The 16,142-nt window shown below is 40.5% G+C and overlaps 1 protein-coding gene across 1 annotated transcript in view; it reads left to right on the top strand.

Moving 5' to 3' along the window:
- ATXN10 (ataxin 10) overlaps nt 1-16,142 on the top strand; it is a 119,018-nt gene that overhangs the window by 33,872 nt on the left and 69,004 nt on the right. The window contains exons 5-7 of the mRNA XM_003783111.3: nt 1,777-1,935; nt 5,912-5,992; nt 15,539-15,704. Coding sequence (XP_003783159.1) covers nt 1,777-1,935; nt 5,912-5,992; nt 15,539-15,704 — 406 coding nt within the window. The remainder of the gene's footprint in view (nt 1-1,776; nt 1,936-5,911; nt 5,993-15,538; nt 15,705-16,142) is intronic.

Here is a 16,142-nt window from a genome sequence, read left to right as displayed (position 1 = left end):
TCCCTTCATCATGGATGACCAGTTCATTTATTTGTGTAAGAGAGAGGTGGACTGGATATCCAGTCCTTTTATTTGGATTGGATGCTAGTACTTTTCTTGGTAATCTACTTTTTAAAAACCAGTTCTATTCACTCATAAGAAACTGAGCATGGAGGTGGAAGGGGAGCAGCTAATAAGGCAGGTAGGTAGTGCACTGTCTGTGAGCAGGTGGTCTGGCTTCCAATCTAGTGCCGGTGAATGGGGCGGCTCCGGTGGTTCCAGCAGTATAGGCAGCAAGGCAGCAGCTGAGCTACCCTGAGCAGGGCATTTTCTGTATATCACCTCTGTTCTTACAAAAGCCCTGCAGGGTAAGTGGTACTGTCCCCATTTGGACAGATGAGGGATTGAAGCTTATCACTGGGAAATGGCATAACTGAAATGTAAACCTAGTGCCGCTGTTAGCTCCAAAGCCTAGACTCACGTAAGGACCATGTTTCCTAAAGTCTGTGCCCCCTTACCTGGTTGTGTAGGTTTTCTGGGCTCATCTGTAAAGTATGGTGTTAAGGTTAAATGAATTCTAATTCACTTCTGGCTCACTGACTCTATCTCAAATTCCTACAGATAATTGGAATTAAAGGTCTACATGAAGGCTGTTCAGAAAGTATCCAGCCATGTAATGTGAAAAATAGTATTAACAATGGTCAGGTACTTTCTGGACAGCTCTCATGTATGTCGTCTGTTATCCTTACGATTAATGATGAGTGAGGTTAGGGGCAAGAAAAGAATTATGAGAGTCAAGTGACAGAAGTTGGTGTTACTTACTTTTGGGAATTTATTTCTGTGAAACGTTTTGGGCATCTAATATCTACCAAGTTCTGAGCCAGATTAGAATACAGTGGTCATTGAGATGTAGTCATTATTCCCAAAGATTTCATGCTTTAGTGGAGGAAATAAGCAATAGGCAAGTTCTTTTTAGCAGTTAGGGTAAACCTAGGGTTTAGTAGAAAAACAAAGAAAGGCCCAAGCGTGGGATGGTCGGAGAAGTCTGCACACTTTACCTGCTTATTCTGTGTCATCTCACTTGATCCTCACCACAGCCCTGTGAGACAGTCAGAGGAGGTCTTGTTACTGTGTTTCATTTTTTATATAGGAAAAACATATTGAAAGAGGTCATATGAGTTCATTCAAACATAATAATTTGAATTCCAGTTTTGTCAAGTACTGGCTTTGTGCTGTGAGGCAACTGAAGTTAGTAGATTCTTTGCAGTATATGGATAATGCCTCCCTCAGAAGAGTACTGTAAAGTTTAAATGAAAGAAAAATCCTGTTATAGTGTATACTCATTAGTGACAATGAATAAATTATTGACCTTTCTAAGGCACTATAATAGTAGATAAGCTAGGAGTTACATTGAAGCACATGGCTGCAGACTCTGTTCTGTCTGTTCATAAACATTCTGTCCCTGGTGACTGTTCAGTGTCTGTAGTCATTGAGGTATCAACATTTTTGCCTGTTGATTTTTCTAAGAAGGATGAACATCTTAATGCTTTATAGATATAATCATTTTTATCTTCCTTCACTAATCAATATTAGATACTTTTTATTGTAACTAATTTTATATTTGCTGTTTTGACAGTAAATAAAGTACAAAGTGTTATGATTCTTCAGCAAATCCTTAAAAGTATCAGGCAGTACATACAGAATTCGCTAATAAGCTTATTGTTTATGTATTATAATCGTATTTTATCATGTTGCTGGATTGGGCTAACGTAGTCCCGTTTTTTTTTTATTTGGAAGGTCTTGCCTAAACCATCCAGACAAGAAAATTGTTGCCTATTCTTCAATGATTTTGTTTACATCTCTTAATCATGAAAGAATGAAAGAACTGGAAGAAAACCTCAATATTGCAATTGATGTCATAGTTGCTCACCAAAAGCAGCCTGAATCAGAATGGCCGTGAGTATCTTATAAGAAATGGATTGTTGGCTCAGCGCCTGTGGCTCAAGCGGCTAAGGCGCCAGCCATATATACCTAAGGTGGCGGGTTCAAATCCCCAGCCCAGGCCTGCCAAACAACAATGATGGCTGCAACCAAAAAATGGCCGGGCCTTGTGGCGGGCGCCTGTGGTCCCAGCTACTTGGGAGGCTGAGGCAGGAGACTCGCTTGAGCCCAGGAGTTGGAGGTTGCTGTGAGCGTGATGCCATGGCACTTTACCCAGGGGGATAGCTTGAAGCTCCGTCTCAAAAAAAAAAAAAAAAGAAATGGATTGTTTAAGGACATTCTGACAGATGACTTTAAAATTTGAATTATGATAACCAAATAGTAAGTTAAAACAGATTGGAAAAGGTTTTGAGCAGAACCTGGAGAACTTGAAAAAGAGGTGAAGGAAGGTTTGAGTTGGGTATTTCAAGACCAGGAGAATTCTTCAATGTGGTGAAGAGGGACTCTGACAGTCTTGGTATATGGAAACCAGCATCGTAGCTGTGGTAGGTGGCCTGTCAGAGCTAAGACTGGCCTGTGTTTGCTGCCATTCAGATTGTTTCCCCTGTACAAAATGTATCATTCTTTGGGTTGCTTTTAAGATTTTTCTTCATCTTTTCAGAAATTATGATTTCTTGTCATGGATTTCTTTGGGCTTATCCTTTTTGGGGTTCCTCAGCTTCTTGATTCTAGGTCCCTTGTGTTTATCTCTTCTGCCAGACTTGGGAATTCTTTAGCTGTTAACTTGCTTGAGGACTTTTTCAAGCCCACATCTTTCTCCACTCCTTCTGAGACTACATGCCAGGTGCACAGAGTGGAAGGCACAGCACGGCTGAGGCCTGACTGCTGTGACTGGTAGAGATTCAAGGTATAACAAGTGACTTTTAGATTTAGACCAGGCGTCCTCAAACTACAGCCTGCGGGCCACATGTAGCCCGCCTGGGACATTTATGCGGGCCCCCCTGGGTGTTTTTGCTGCCTCTGCCTGTCCTGCTTAGCAGCCGACTCGTCCTGGGGCCCACAGTCTGGCCTTCCAACAGTCTGAGGGACAGAGAATTGGCCCCCTGTTTAAAAAGTTTGAGGACCCCTGGTTTAGACAGTTTGTTACTTGTATGGACAGGGAACCCACACACTATAGCACAAGCGCAGGATGACTGGAGTATGAGCTGGGAAGTGCCCTGCTGCTGAAGAGCCATGTTTTGACTGCTTGAAGCAGAACGCTCACACCTGTTCTTCATCAGAGTCAGGGTCAGGGCAGCCTCCCTCAGGCTACAGAAGGACACGAAGGAGAGCCTCAGAAGCCTCAGCCCTCCTGTCCTCTTGGGTTCCAGCAATGTCACAGCTGTTTAGCCAAGACTCACCTTAGCTGCTGTTCACGCTGTGGCCTGTGTGGATATATGCACAGTCACTAGGGCACTGTGGAGGAACAGTCCCCTGAACGCTGAGGATCAGATGTTAATCTTTTGTTGTTGTTCCACAGGTCTCTGCTTTTAGTTTATGTTCTCCCTTATACCAGTATCACACTGTCTTGAATCCTATAATTTAAAGGAAATACGAGTTTCCTAACTTTGCTCTTTTTCAAGTTTTTTTTGGGCCATTCTAGGTCCCTTGTGTATCCATATTGATTTTTGGATCAACTTTTCAAATTATTAAAAAAAAAAAAACAACTAGAATTTTGATAAGGATTGCATGATTCTTTTGCTCAGTTTGAGAAATATTGCTATCTTAAACGGATTAAGCTTTCCCATCCATGAATAAGGCACATTTTCCCACTTATTTAGGTCTTTTAAAAATTTCTGCAGTGATTTTTATAGTTCTTAATGTACTAGTTTTACATGTGTTTAATTAAATGTATTCTAAGTATTTTATTCTTTATGATGCTATTGCAAATGGGATTGTTTCTTAATTTCTTTTTTCTTTTTTTTTTCCCTCACCACAAGGCTTTATGGGTGGACTTAATTTCTTTTTGGGTTGTTTATTCTGGTCTGTAGAAGTACAATTGATTTTTGTATATTGATCTTATATCCTGCTATCTTTCTTGCTGGACTTAGGGTTTTAATGGGTTTCTTTTTTTAGTTATTCTTGAGAACTTTCTCTGTACAGAACCATGTCATGTGCAAATAGATAGTAGTTTTTTGCCATCTACTTGTTGAATGTTTTTACTATGAAAAGCTATAATTTATCAAATGCATTTTCTGTGCCTATTGAGATGATCATATGGTTTTATCTTTAATCTATTAATATTTTGTCTATTAGAGCTGAATTTTTGTTTGTTTGTTTTTGAGATAGAGTCTTAAGCTGTCACCCTTAGTGGAGTGTTATAGCATCACAGCTCACAGAAACCTCAAACTCCTGGGCTCAAGCTATTCTCTTGCCTCAGCCTCCCAAGTAGCTGGGACTACAGGCGCCCACCACAATGCCTGGCTATTTTTCTGCTGCAGTTGTTATTGTTGTTTATCTGGCCAGGGCTGGGTTTAAACCCAGCAGCCTCGGTGCACGTGACCGGCACTGTAACCACTGTGCTACAGGCGCTGAGCCTGTTCTTTAGTTCTTAAGACTTCCCCTCAGAAGTCCTCTAGTGAATATGATTCAGAATTAATTAATAATACCATTCAGTCTTTTTAGTTGTCTTTGCCTCAGGGATTCCCTGAGTTGATCTCTGAGTTTAGATGAGTGTATTGCTTGATGACAAGGATGTTTTCTTGGTAACTTGAGAACCCTTCAAGAATGTAGAAACAGCACCCTGTAGCCCATGATAGTATTAATGTACACAGCTATGAGTTAATAAAAAAAATGGATAATCAAGCTAGTATTCATCACTGTGTTGTTGGCATATATTTAAATAAAAGTATGGCATGTCTGTTTCTTTGGTTAATTATAGCACTGAGCTTTTGACTGATATAATTTTATATTTTCTGTTTATACCCAAATTTGTTGAATTTCACTTTGCTGTTTAAATATAGTGAAGAATTTTCTTTTCTCACTTTCTTTATTTACATTTTTTTTTTTTTTTGGAGGCAGTGTCTCAAGCTATTGCCCTGGGCAGAGTGCTGTGGTGTCATAGCTCACAGCAACCTCAAACTCTTGGGCTTAAGAGATTCTCTTGCCTCAGCCTCCCAAGTAGCTGGGACTACAGATGCCTGCCACAACACCTGGCTGTTTTTGTTGTTGTTGTTGTTGTTGCACTTGTCATTATTGTTTAGCTGGCCTGGGCCAGATTCAAATCCGCCAGCCTCAGTGTACATGGCTGGTGCCCTACCCACTGAGCTATAGGTGCCACTTCTTTTTGCACTTTAGATAAAAACTATACTAGGCTCTTTTTAAATGTGAATAAAATTAAATTATTTTAACAAGTTTTTCATAAGTAAAATGGGAGAAAAATATTTTGAGTTTTTTGTTCCTTTAGCTATCTCTTTTTTTTTTTTTTTTGCTGTTTTTGGCAAGGGCTGGGTTTGAACCTGCCACCTCAGTCATATGGGCCTGGCACCCTACTCCTTTGAGCCACAGGCACTAACCACCCTCTTTTAGCTATTTTTAAGAGCTTGTGTCTATAATCCTACACTGTGGGAGGCAGAGGCAGGTGGATTGCTTGAGCTCAGGAGTTTGAGACCAGGCTGAGCAAGAGTGAGACTGTCTCTAAAAATAGCCTGGTGTCATAGTGGGCGCCTATAGTCCCAGCTATTCTGGAAGGTGAGGCGAGAGAATTGCTTGAACCCACGAGTTTGAGGTTACTGTGAGCTGTGACGCCACAGCACTCTTCCAAGGGTGACAAAGTGAGACTTTGTCCCTCCCCCTCCAAAAAAGAGAAAAATAGTATATGAACTTTGTAAAACATTTAAGATTACAAGTCAAAAATTCACTTAAGGAAATGTTTTTATATGTACGATATGCCTGTAGTCATGTCCGTTTTAATATGTTGCTGGTAACCAGACTCCCCTTCTTTTCTTCTTAGGTTCTTGATTATCACCGACCACTTTCTGAAAAGCCCGGAGTTGGTGCGAGCCATGTATGCCAAGCTGAGCAATCAAGAAAGGTGACCCCCAAGCCAGTGTGGTTGTAGTACTTAGTGTTCCGTCGAGGGCACCCTGTGCGGGTGACTGAGGCGCTGTGGTTTCTAAGTACATGCTTCTGTGTCGGTGATGGTTTTAAACTGGTTGGTTAACATTACGACTTAGCCACAGCAGGCAGTGATTTACGTAAAGCTGCAAAAACCAGGTTGGCACCATTATTCAGTAAACGCAGATTAAGAAAAATATTAAGAGCAAAATGTTACACATGTGCCTGGATTTTAAAAATAGCAGTTATGCAGCTATGAATTCTAGCTGTATATTTGAGATACACTTGCTTGTTCATATCACTGGTATGATGATTTGGGATATACTGTTAGGTTTGTAGTTTTCTGGAAATAATTCAGACTAAAAGGAAATTGGGGCCTCTCTCTTAGCTCACATTCGTTATAGTAGGAAGAACAATGACCTAGCAATACTGAGACCTGATTCCTTCTGTGGTCTTAGCCAGCTCTTTTCACCTTGTTTGGATTCAGTTTCCAGAATATACAAAGACCACCTGAAACTCAGCAACACTAAAATAAACAAATTGATGCAAAACTGGGCAAAGGACTTTGCCGTGGTATAAATGTTTGTTCCTTCTGAAACTCTTGTTGAAATTTAACTGCCATTGTAAAAGTGTTAAGAGGTAAGGCCTTTAAGAAATCATTAGGTCAGGGCTGCCAACATGAATGTGTTAATTCCATTATCTTGGGAGTGGGTTGTTACAAAGTGAGCCTGGTCCCTGCTGTTTAAGGAGTTTTCTGTATATTCTGAATTTCAGTGCCTTATCAGATATATGATTTGCAAATATGTTCTCCCATTCTGTGGGTTTTCTTTTAACTCTGTTGATTCTGTCTTTTAATGCGCAAAATTTTTAAATTTTCACGAAGTATACTTTGTGTGTGTGTGTGTGTTTGTGGTCTGTGCTTTTGATGACTTACCACACAAATCCTTCCAAATCCAATGCTGTGAAGCTTTTGTCCTATTTTCTTTTATAATTTTTATTGTTTTAGTTTTCACATTTAGATCTTTGGTCCATTTTGAGTTATTTTTTGTATATGGTGTTGGATAAGAATCCTTATTTTTTTTGGCTTCATTTTTGAGGATTCCTAATTTTCCTAGCACCATTTGTCAGAAAGACTGTCCTTTCTCAGTCGAATGGTCTTGGTACCCTTGTCAGGAGTATTTGACCACATGTGTCTGAGCTGTCTGTTCTTTTCCGTTGACTCATGTCTGTGTTTGTGCCAGTGCCACACTGTTAGGATGACTGGAGCTTTTCAGTAATTTTTGAAATCAGGAAGTGGGACTCCCCCAGCTTGATTCTTTCAGTTTTCAAGCTATTACTACTACTTCTTTTTTTTTTTTTTTCTTTTTGCAGTTTTTTTGGCTGGGGCTGGGTTTGAACCTATCACCCCTGGCATATGGGACCAGCGCCCTACCCTTTTGAGCCACAGGCACCACCTTCAAGCTGTTACTTCTTTTTTTTTTTTTTTTTTTTTTTTGAGACAGAGCCTCAAGCTGTCCCCCTGGGTAGAGTGCCGTGGCATAGCTCACAGCAACCTCCAACTCCTGGGCTCAAGCGAGTCTCCTGCCTCTGCCTCCCAAGTAGCTGGCACCACAGGCGCCCGCCACAACGCCTGGCTATTTTTTTTTTTTTTTTGGTTGCAGCCATCACTGTTGTTTGGCGGGCCTGAGCTGGATTTGAACCTGCCACCTTAGGTGTATGTGGCTGGCGCCTTAGCCACTTGAGCCACAGGCGCCGAGCCCAAGCTGTTACTTCTACTATGACCATCAGCTTGGCCATACTTGCCTCTGCTTTCTTGTTTCATTTGTGTTCCTGAGGAAAAGGTATCAGATAGTGACATGTAAATCTCTGCGCCACTGACACCCCCCAAAGTGTGCCTAAACAGTTGTCAGGGCAAGGGCAGGACGTGGAGTCACTTTCCCGTGATGTGCAGAGGTGCTCAGCCACCTCTTATTTAATTCTTTTTCCTCTGTGTGGCCAGCAGCCGTCCTGTTGCAGTTTTTCATGAGCATCATAGTCTCCAGAGTGGGGTGTGTAAGGCAGGCTAGTGAGAATACCTGCCTCTGTTTATTTGTTGTCTAAAAAAAAATCAGTAAGTAACTAAACTTCGTTGGTATTTAATATCTAGTTTGATAATAGTAGGTTATCTATAAATTACATATATTGGAGGTGTGCAATACAAATTTTTTTATTGATTAAAAAACCTTTGAGAATATTAAACTAAAGCCAGCTGTTGCTGGATGGTTTGTTCCTGTAGCTTCATCTTCTACTTTTTAATAGAATTTGCATTCATTGAGTTTCTGTGATGTGCTAAATGCCGAGAACATCAAAGTTGACCAACACGGCAGTATTTAAGAAAGGGATATTGATGGCGCCAGTGCAAAGTGGCTAAGGTGCCAGCCACATGCACCAGAGCTGATGGGTTTGAATCCAGTCCAGGCCTGCCAAACAATGACAACTGCAACCAAAAAATAGCCAGGTGTTGTGACGGGTGCTTGTGGTCCCAGCTACTCGGGAGCCTGAGGTGTGAGAATCGCTTAAGCCCAAGAGTTGGAGGTTGCTGTGAGCTGTGATGCCATAGCATTCTATCGAGGGCGACATAGTGAGACTCTGTCTCAAAAAAAAAAAAAAAATGATGCAAACATATACAGATGAAGAATCTTTGGATATGTTTGGGGGACCATCAAGAATTCCATTTGGTTTGTCATAAAAGATACTCAGAAGAGAGCAGTGGGAGAGAGCCCTGAGCAGGTCAGGGTTGGGTTTTGTTCTAATACCAAAAGGTTTTTGGTCCATTCAATAAATATTTATTGAGTGCTGATTCAATATGTCAGACAATAATTGTTGCGCTACTGGAGCGTATGTTCTAGTGGTAAAAGAGACAAAAACAAAGAAGCAAAATATAAACTACCAGCTGGTGAAATTTGTCAAACTGGAGTGGACTCACTGGGTAGGGTCCCTCAGTGCCCACAGAGCTGTGTGGGAGTTAAAATCCTGAGCAGAGGGATGACCTCGGATCTCTGAGCTCTTTGGTGACTAACCTCGGCAGTTGAATAAAGTTTCTTTTGAGTTTAGTGCTGAGATGTGGGGAGGGGGTGGGTGGAGCAGGCTGGGGCTCTTGCCGAAGCACTCAATTCTGGGGTGAAGTAGACACTCTTAGGGGTCCCTTTTGACTCCACGTGGGCACTAATAAATATATTCTAGGTTTAGAGTTTTGCTTTGGCAGATCAATAAGATTGAAAGGATTAGTTTTTCTTAACAAGGATGTGTAGTAAATAAACTTCTTTTCTGTGAATCTAGAATTCTTGGGAGAACCTGTAGGAAGACAGTAAGTCCCTGAAAACATTTGTTGTGTTCTGTGGTTCAGGTGGGGGGGCTCCACTAGAGAACCTTGCTGACACACTGTAGTGTTTCTCAATTGAGAACACATATCAGAATCACCCGAGGAATTTAAAAAACATACAGTTGCCCTGGTGTGGCTCCAGCTTACTGGATTAAACATCTGATTGGGTGAGGGCAGTGTTTTTCAGCCTTTTTGAATCTCATGGCATACTTGAACCTATAGTTAAATTTCCACAACATACTTAAATTATGTTGATTAAAGAAAAAGCTAAGAAAAGAATATACTGTGCTTTAAACTTCTTTAAAAAACACTTTAATTAATGATCTTTAAAAATTTTCATGGCATACCCAAGACCCTTTTATGGCACACCAGTGGCACACTGGTTGAAAATTACCGGGTTAAGGGCTATTTGATTTAAAAATATGTGAGGATCAGTCATAAAACAAATGCTGTATTCATAAGGAACTTACCTGTGATCTCCTGCGGCATAACAGTGAAGGGTAGGACAACAGTCCCTGCCCTTAGCAGGGGCAGGGATAACCATGCATTAGCACACGCAGATGAAGGTGCTATGTGAATTCTAGAGTTGTTTGCCTTGTGCTAGTTCTTTTTTTTTTAGAGAAAGGGTTTTGCTAGATAGGGTTTTGATATGTTGCTCAGGCTGAAGTGAGATGGTATGATCATAGATCACTGTAGCCTCCAACCTCTGGGCTCAGGTGATCCTCTTGCCTCAGCCTCCCAAGCAACTGAGACTACAGGTGCGGCCACCATGCTTGACTAAAAAAAAAAATTGTAGAAATGGAGTCTGTCTTTGTTGCTCCTGCTGTTCTCAAATTCTTGGCCTCAAGCTATCCTCCTACCTCTCAGCCTTCCCAAGTCCTGGGATTACAGATGTGAGCTTCTGTGCTCAGCCAGTTCTTTTAATTGTCAAAATTGGTTGACTCCTTCACTCAGGGACTGGTAGCCTAATTGGACAGATTACTTGGTGAGGAAATTTTGGATACAGACTCAAAATTAATTCCTATTGTATGATTCAGTAAACATGAGAGCCTATATTTATATACTTTTCTGGTCCCCCTTCCTGGTGAATTGGAATGAATATTAACAAATTGAACTAACTGCTTTTGGTAGACAGCTTGCATGGTTTTGAGGTTTATAATCTGTATGTATAGCATAGTGGTTACGATGCTAAGTGTGCCACTCACTACTTTGGACAAGTTACCTTTCTGGAACTCTGTTTCATCTGTAGAATAGGGATAATAAAATAGCTGCCCCATGACGTTGTGATAATTAATTGAACTGTATGAAAGCTCTTTCTGCCTGGCAGTAAGTGTGAGCTATTGCTGTCTCCGGCTCCATGCTGTAACTGCTGTTACTACTGCTCTGATGACTGTTACTCTCTCCTCTGGGCAACATCACTGTTATGTTATCATAACATAACACCTTCTATGTTATCACATAGAAGATAGCATAGCCATTGCCACTTAATGCTTATGAACGCTCTGTGAAATAGGTATTATTCTTGGCGTTTTCTAAATTGGGAGTCTGAAGCATTATAGGTTATGGATTTGCTTTGGGTTACAGAGTTGCTGAGCTGGTATTTGAACTCTGTCTGATGTCAAAATAATGACCTTTCCCCGCAACACACTGACTTCCTATATTAGGGACTAACAGGATTTGTGCCACAGCAGCTATCTTATATTGCTTCTGTCCAGGGTGAATAAAATTGTTGGCTTTTGTGGCATGCCGTACAACATATTATGTATGTGAACTAATTAACACGCAAATTCAAAGTTTGTTGGAGATATCAGTCATTGAATTTAAGTTACAAGTGTTTTTTTTCCTAGAATTACAAAGTATTCTGCTTCCTGTTCTGGAGTGCTCATAAACTCACTCTTCCCTTTCTCTTGCCCCATCTCCTATTGCTGTCACAAACCATGTCAGGATGGTCCAAGTAGGGCTTTTAAAACTGTAGCACTCATCAGTTTAGGCATAACTTTAAACTATAACCTTTTGTTATAGACTTTTTCCCTAAAATTCTTCATATGTACATTAAGTTTTTTAATAAACACATTAACCCGGAATCATAATTTGGAGGCAGAGTGTGTAAGTACTGTATTTAATGCTAGTGGAAGCATGGCTCTGAATTGAGGGGTGTGTCTGGGGAGCCTGAGGCAGCCACTGGTGATGGTTTCTGGTCAGGAGAAGCAAGACTCTCACACTGGCGTGTAATTTTCCTAGACCGCTGGTCTCAGCCCCACTAGACGGATCTTTCTTGTTTTTGTGTCTTTCACATCTGAGTAAAGCAGCCAGTGAAGAGCGTTTGTTAGATTACTTGCATTCTGTTACGTTTTCAAGAAATTATTTAGTGTGGTGGTCCCCCCCCCACCTCAACTGGGGGAAATAAGACATTCTGCATTATATCCCAGTTTCCCTGACTATGCAGTGTATTTCAAAACATACCATATATTTTCTGGCAAAGAAGTGGGCACGGCAAATGTAATACATAATTAAAATGAGTGATTTTGAACAAGAGTTTCCCATTTGAATTATTATGCTGTTTTTTGGTGGTGGCGAGAGATAGAGGGAGTCACAGAGTTAGCCCATGCCAGACTGGAGAGCTTTCAGATCTGCTCTTCACCAGAGGGAACCATTAGAAGATTTGTTTGGCAGGTGGTTATTGAATGCTTTAAAGATCTGTTGCTGTAATCTCTGCACTTTGGGAGGCTGAGATGGGAGGAATGCTTGAATCCAGGAATTCATGATGCTGTCTCTGTGAACACTAGAAAAATTGGCCAAGCACAGTGGCACATGCCTCTAAGTGCCAGCTACTCTGGAGGCTGATGCAGGAGGATCACTTGAACTTGAAAGCTGGAGATTGTAGTGAGCTGTGATCATGCCTAGGACACAGAGTGAGACTCTGTCTCTATTTTTTAAATTCTATTACTGATTTTTTTCCTCCTTCCCTTTAAACTCACTCAGTACCTATTTCTTTACCGCTCTTATAAGCATATAACAAAGCATATAGCAGGGGTCCATCTGCTGGGCCAGTCTGGAAGGGTATAAAGAAGGTGGAATCTGCTTTTCCCTTCCTGTTAGCACTTGCAGACTCACTTCATTGGTCTGCTTGGACCCCTGGGTTCTTCCTGTCCTGCCTTCCCATGACCGCCTCTTATTTAAGACCACACCTGTTGTTTGATCCTTTTCTCCTGTTGTTTTTTTTTTTTTTTTTTGGCCGGGGCTTGGTTTGAATCTGCCACCTCCAGCATATGGGACCAGCACCTTACTCCTTTGAGCCGTATGTGCCACCCCTTTTCTCCTGTTTTAACCGATCTGTTTTCTTTCTCATTTCTCTACACTACTATCTGTGGACACCTGTAAGCCTGAGAAAATTATTTCGTCTGATTTTATTATCTATTTCAGTGATGGCCAATAGGTGCTGAATCCCCTGAAACCAGGGGCATGGCTTCTCACTCCTAGCAGTAACTACCACCTTCTAGTCCAATTAAAGGGGAGTATTTTTAGAACAGACATTTGGACCAGAGGGAGCAGGTGGCCTCTTTCCTAACATTCCTAGAGAGTCCTCCTGCTCTGGCTAAGTGGAAGGCCTGGCTTTCTGGCCTGAGAGCATTTCATTCATTTTTAAAGATTATATATGAATACTGTGCTCTACTGAGGGAATTATTTGTTTTAGTTTGGATTCATAATTGTTGTAAGAAATCTGAGTTTTAGGAGTTTTGAAAATTGTCAAGGTTGGTACTTTGTAGATGGTTTTTCCAGACTGATGATGTTTCCTATCATTTGGCCACAATACAGGAAGCACTTGGTAAAGTTTTATTTCCTACTTGAAGCAGTAAACAACTCATGAGTTTTTTTGTTTGTTTTGGCATGAAATGCCCCAGGCCTAATTTTTTTTCTTTTCTTTCTTTCTTTCTTTCTTTTTTTTTTTATTAAATCATAGCCATGTACATTAATGCAATCATGGGGTCTAATGTGCTGGTTTTATATATAATTTGAAATATTTTCATCAAACTGGTTAACATAGCCTTCACAGCATTTTCTTAATTATTGTGTTAAGACAGTTATATTCTACATTTAGTAAATTTCAGATGTACCCTTGTAAAATGCACGGTAGGTGTGGTCCCACCGATTACCCTCCCTCCACCCATCCTCCCCTCTCCCCTCCCCTCTCTCTCCCCCTTCCCCATATTCTTGGGTTGTAATTGGGATATAGCTTTCATATGAAAACTATAAATTGGTTTCATAGTAGGGCTAAGTACATTGGATACTTTTTCTTCCATTTTTGAGATACTTTGCTAAGAAGAATATGTTCCAGCTCTATCCATGTAAACATGAAAGAGGTAAAGTCTCCATCTTTCTTTAAGGCTGTGTAATATTCCATGGTGTACACATACCACAATTTATTAATCCATTCGTGGGTCGATGGGCACTTGGGCTTCTTCCATGACTTAGCAATTATGAATTGGGCTGCCGTAAACATTCTGGTACAAATATCTTCGTTATAATGTGATTTTTGGTCTTCTGGATATATACCTAGTTAGAGGAATTGTAGGATTGAATGGCAGGTCTATTTTTAGATCCCTAAGTGTTCTCCAAACATCTTTCCAAAAGGAACATATTAGTTTGCATTCCCACCAGCAGTGCAGAAGTGTTCCCTTTTCTCCACATCCACGCCAACATGTCTGGTTTTGGGATTTTATGATATGGGCTAATCTTAATGGAGTTAGATGATATCTCAAAGTAGTTTTGATTTGCATTTCTCTGATGATTAAGGATGATGAGCATTTTTTCTTGTGTCTGTAGGCCGTGCTCCTGCCTTCTTCAGAGAAGTTTCTCTTCAAGTCCCTTGCCCACCCTGAGATGGGATCACTTGTTCTTTTCTTGCTAATACGTTTGAGTTCTCTGTGGATTCTGGTTATTAAACCTTTGTTGGAGACATAACCTTCAAATATCTTCTCCCATTCTGAGGGCTGTCTGCTTGCTTTACTTACTATGTTCTTGGCTGTGCAGAAGCTTTTTAGTTTGATCAGGTCCTAGTAGTGTATTTTTGGTGTTGCTTCCATTGCCTGGGGGGTCCTCTTCATGAAGTATTCACCTAGGCCGATTTGTTCAAGTGTTTTCCCTGCACTTTCTTCCAGTATTTCTATGGTTTCATGTCTTAAGTTTAAATCTTTAATCCAGTGAGAGTCTGTCTTAGTTAATGGTGAGAGGTGTGGATCCAGTCTCAGTCTTCTGCAGGTTGCAAGCCCAACCCTAACTTAAGTGTATTTTCTCCTATTTGCTAATAAGCATTTTAGAGATTCATCTCCTTTCTGGCATAGAAATTAATGAGAATGGTGCATACAATCCCTAATTAAAGTGTGACTCAGCACACGTCCTATTTGATTTACCCTGGAGACATTGATTGCCCTTTGCGATTCATTTCTCCTTAGGAAAAGGAGATTGTCAAATAGAAACATTTATTTGATAAAACTTTGATGTAAAAAATGGGCATAGGCTTGGCTTTCAGATTTGTGCTTTTATAAACTAAACAATTAAAGAAAAAAGCCAAGCTTCACAAGACAGATAGTAAAATGAGTGGTTAAAGCACCTGGATCAGGGGCAGAGAGTGAGTCCTGGGCTCGATGCTCGGTGGCTGTGGGACGTGAACCTCACTGAGCCTTATTTACCTGTTTCAGTGTGAGGCTGATGAATGACAGTACCGGCTCATGGAGTTTTTGTGAGGATTGAATGAAATACTGTGTGTAAGATGCTTAGTACAGTAGTAAATAGTGAATAATGTCAGCTGGCTTCATTTTGCTATTGTTATCATAGATGTCGATGTATTCGTATTCGTATTCGTAAAACTTAAACTGATAGTGTTTCTGGAAGTTTTGTAATGCTAAAAGCAATGGCTATAAAAGGTACGTTAGATAATTCTTGTTTCTGTAGCTGAGTCATATCAAAGAGACCAACATTTTAAAGAATAGGTAATTGATGAAGATTGACTTTTATTCATAAAATGTTTTTTTTCTAGCTGGGTATTATAAACAAGGTAAGAAAGTTAAAATAAAAATATTCCCTTAAAGTTGTCTTCATAAGTATTTTTAGCATGTACAGTTTAAGTACTAGGCATTCATGTAGTAACCTTCTGTTTTACAGGGTAACATTGTTAGATGTTATAATAGCCAAGATAGTGAGTGACGAGCCACTGACCAAGGATGACATTCCTGCGTTTCTGCGCCACGCTGAGTTGATTGCGAGCACTTTTGTGGATCAGTGCAAGACTGTGCTCAAGCTGACCTCTGAGCAGCACACAGATGATGAGGTAAGGAGGCAGATTCCCTGGTGCTAGGTGAGAGAGACAAGGCAGATTTTCTTTTTATTTTTTTTTTATTTTTTTCAGATTGTTTTTTAACTTAACCAAGTCCTCTAGGAGAATTCTTTTCTAAAATCTTTTCAAAATACTACTTAAGTAATGTATGCTTGTATTAGAATAGTTAGAAAATTTAGATAAGGAAAAACAGTGCACATATTTTTTTACCATCCAGAGTCAATGATTTTTTTCAGGAAGATGACATCAGGTATGTACATGCGTGCATTGACATGTGCATACACACGTACACTTTGTGTGGCATGGTCTGCGCCGGCTCTCTCTTTTTTTTTTTTTTTTTTAAGACAGAGCTTCAAGCTGTCCCCCTGGGTAGAGTGCTGTGGCATCACAGCTCACAGCAACCTCCAACTCCTGGGCTCAAGCGAGTCTCCT

Source organism: Otolemur garnettii, unplaced genomic scaffold (assembly GCF_000181295.1).
Source record: "Otolemur garnettii isolate 467f Iridium unplaced genomic scaffold, OtoGar3 scaffold00007, whole genome shotgun sequence".
NCBI classification, from domain to species: domain Eukaryota; kingdom Metazoa; phylum Chordata; class Mammalia; order Primates; family Galagidae; genus Otolemur; species Otolemur garnettii.
Note: the sequence above shows the minus strand (reverse complement) of the source record. Positions and strands in the feature narration are given on the sequence as shown.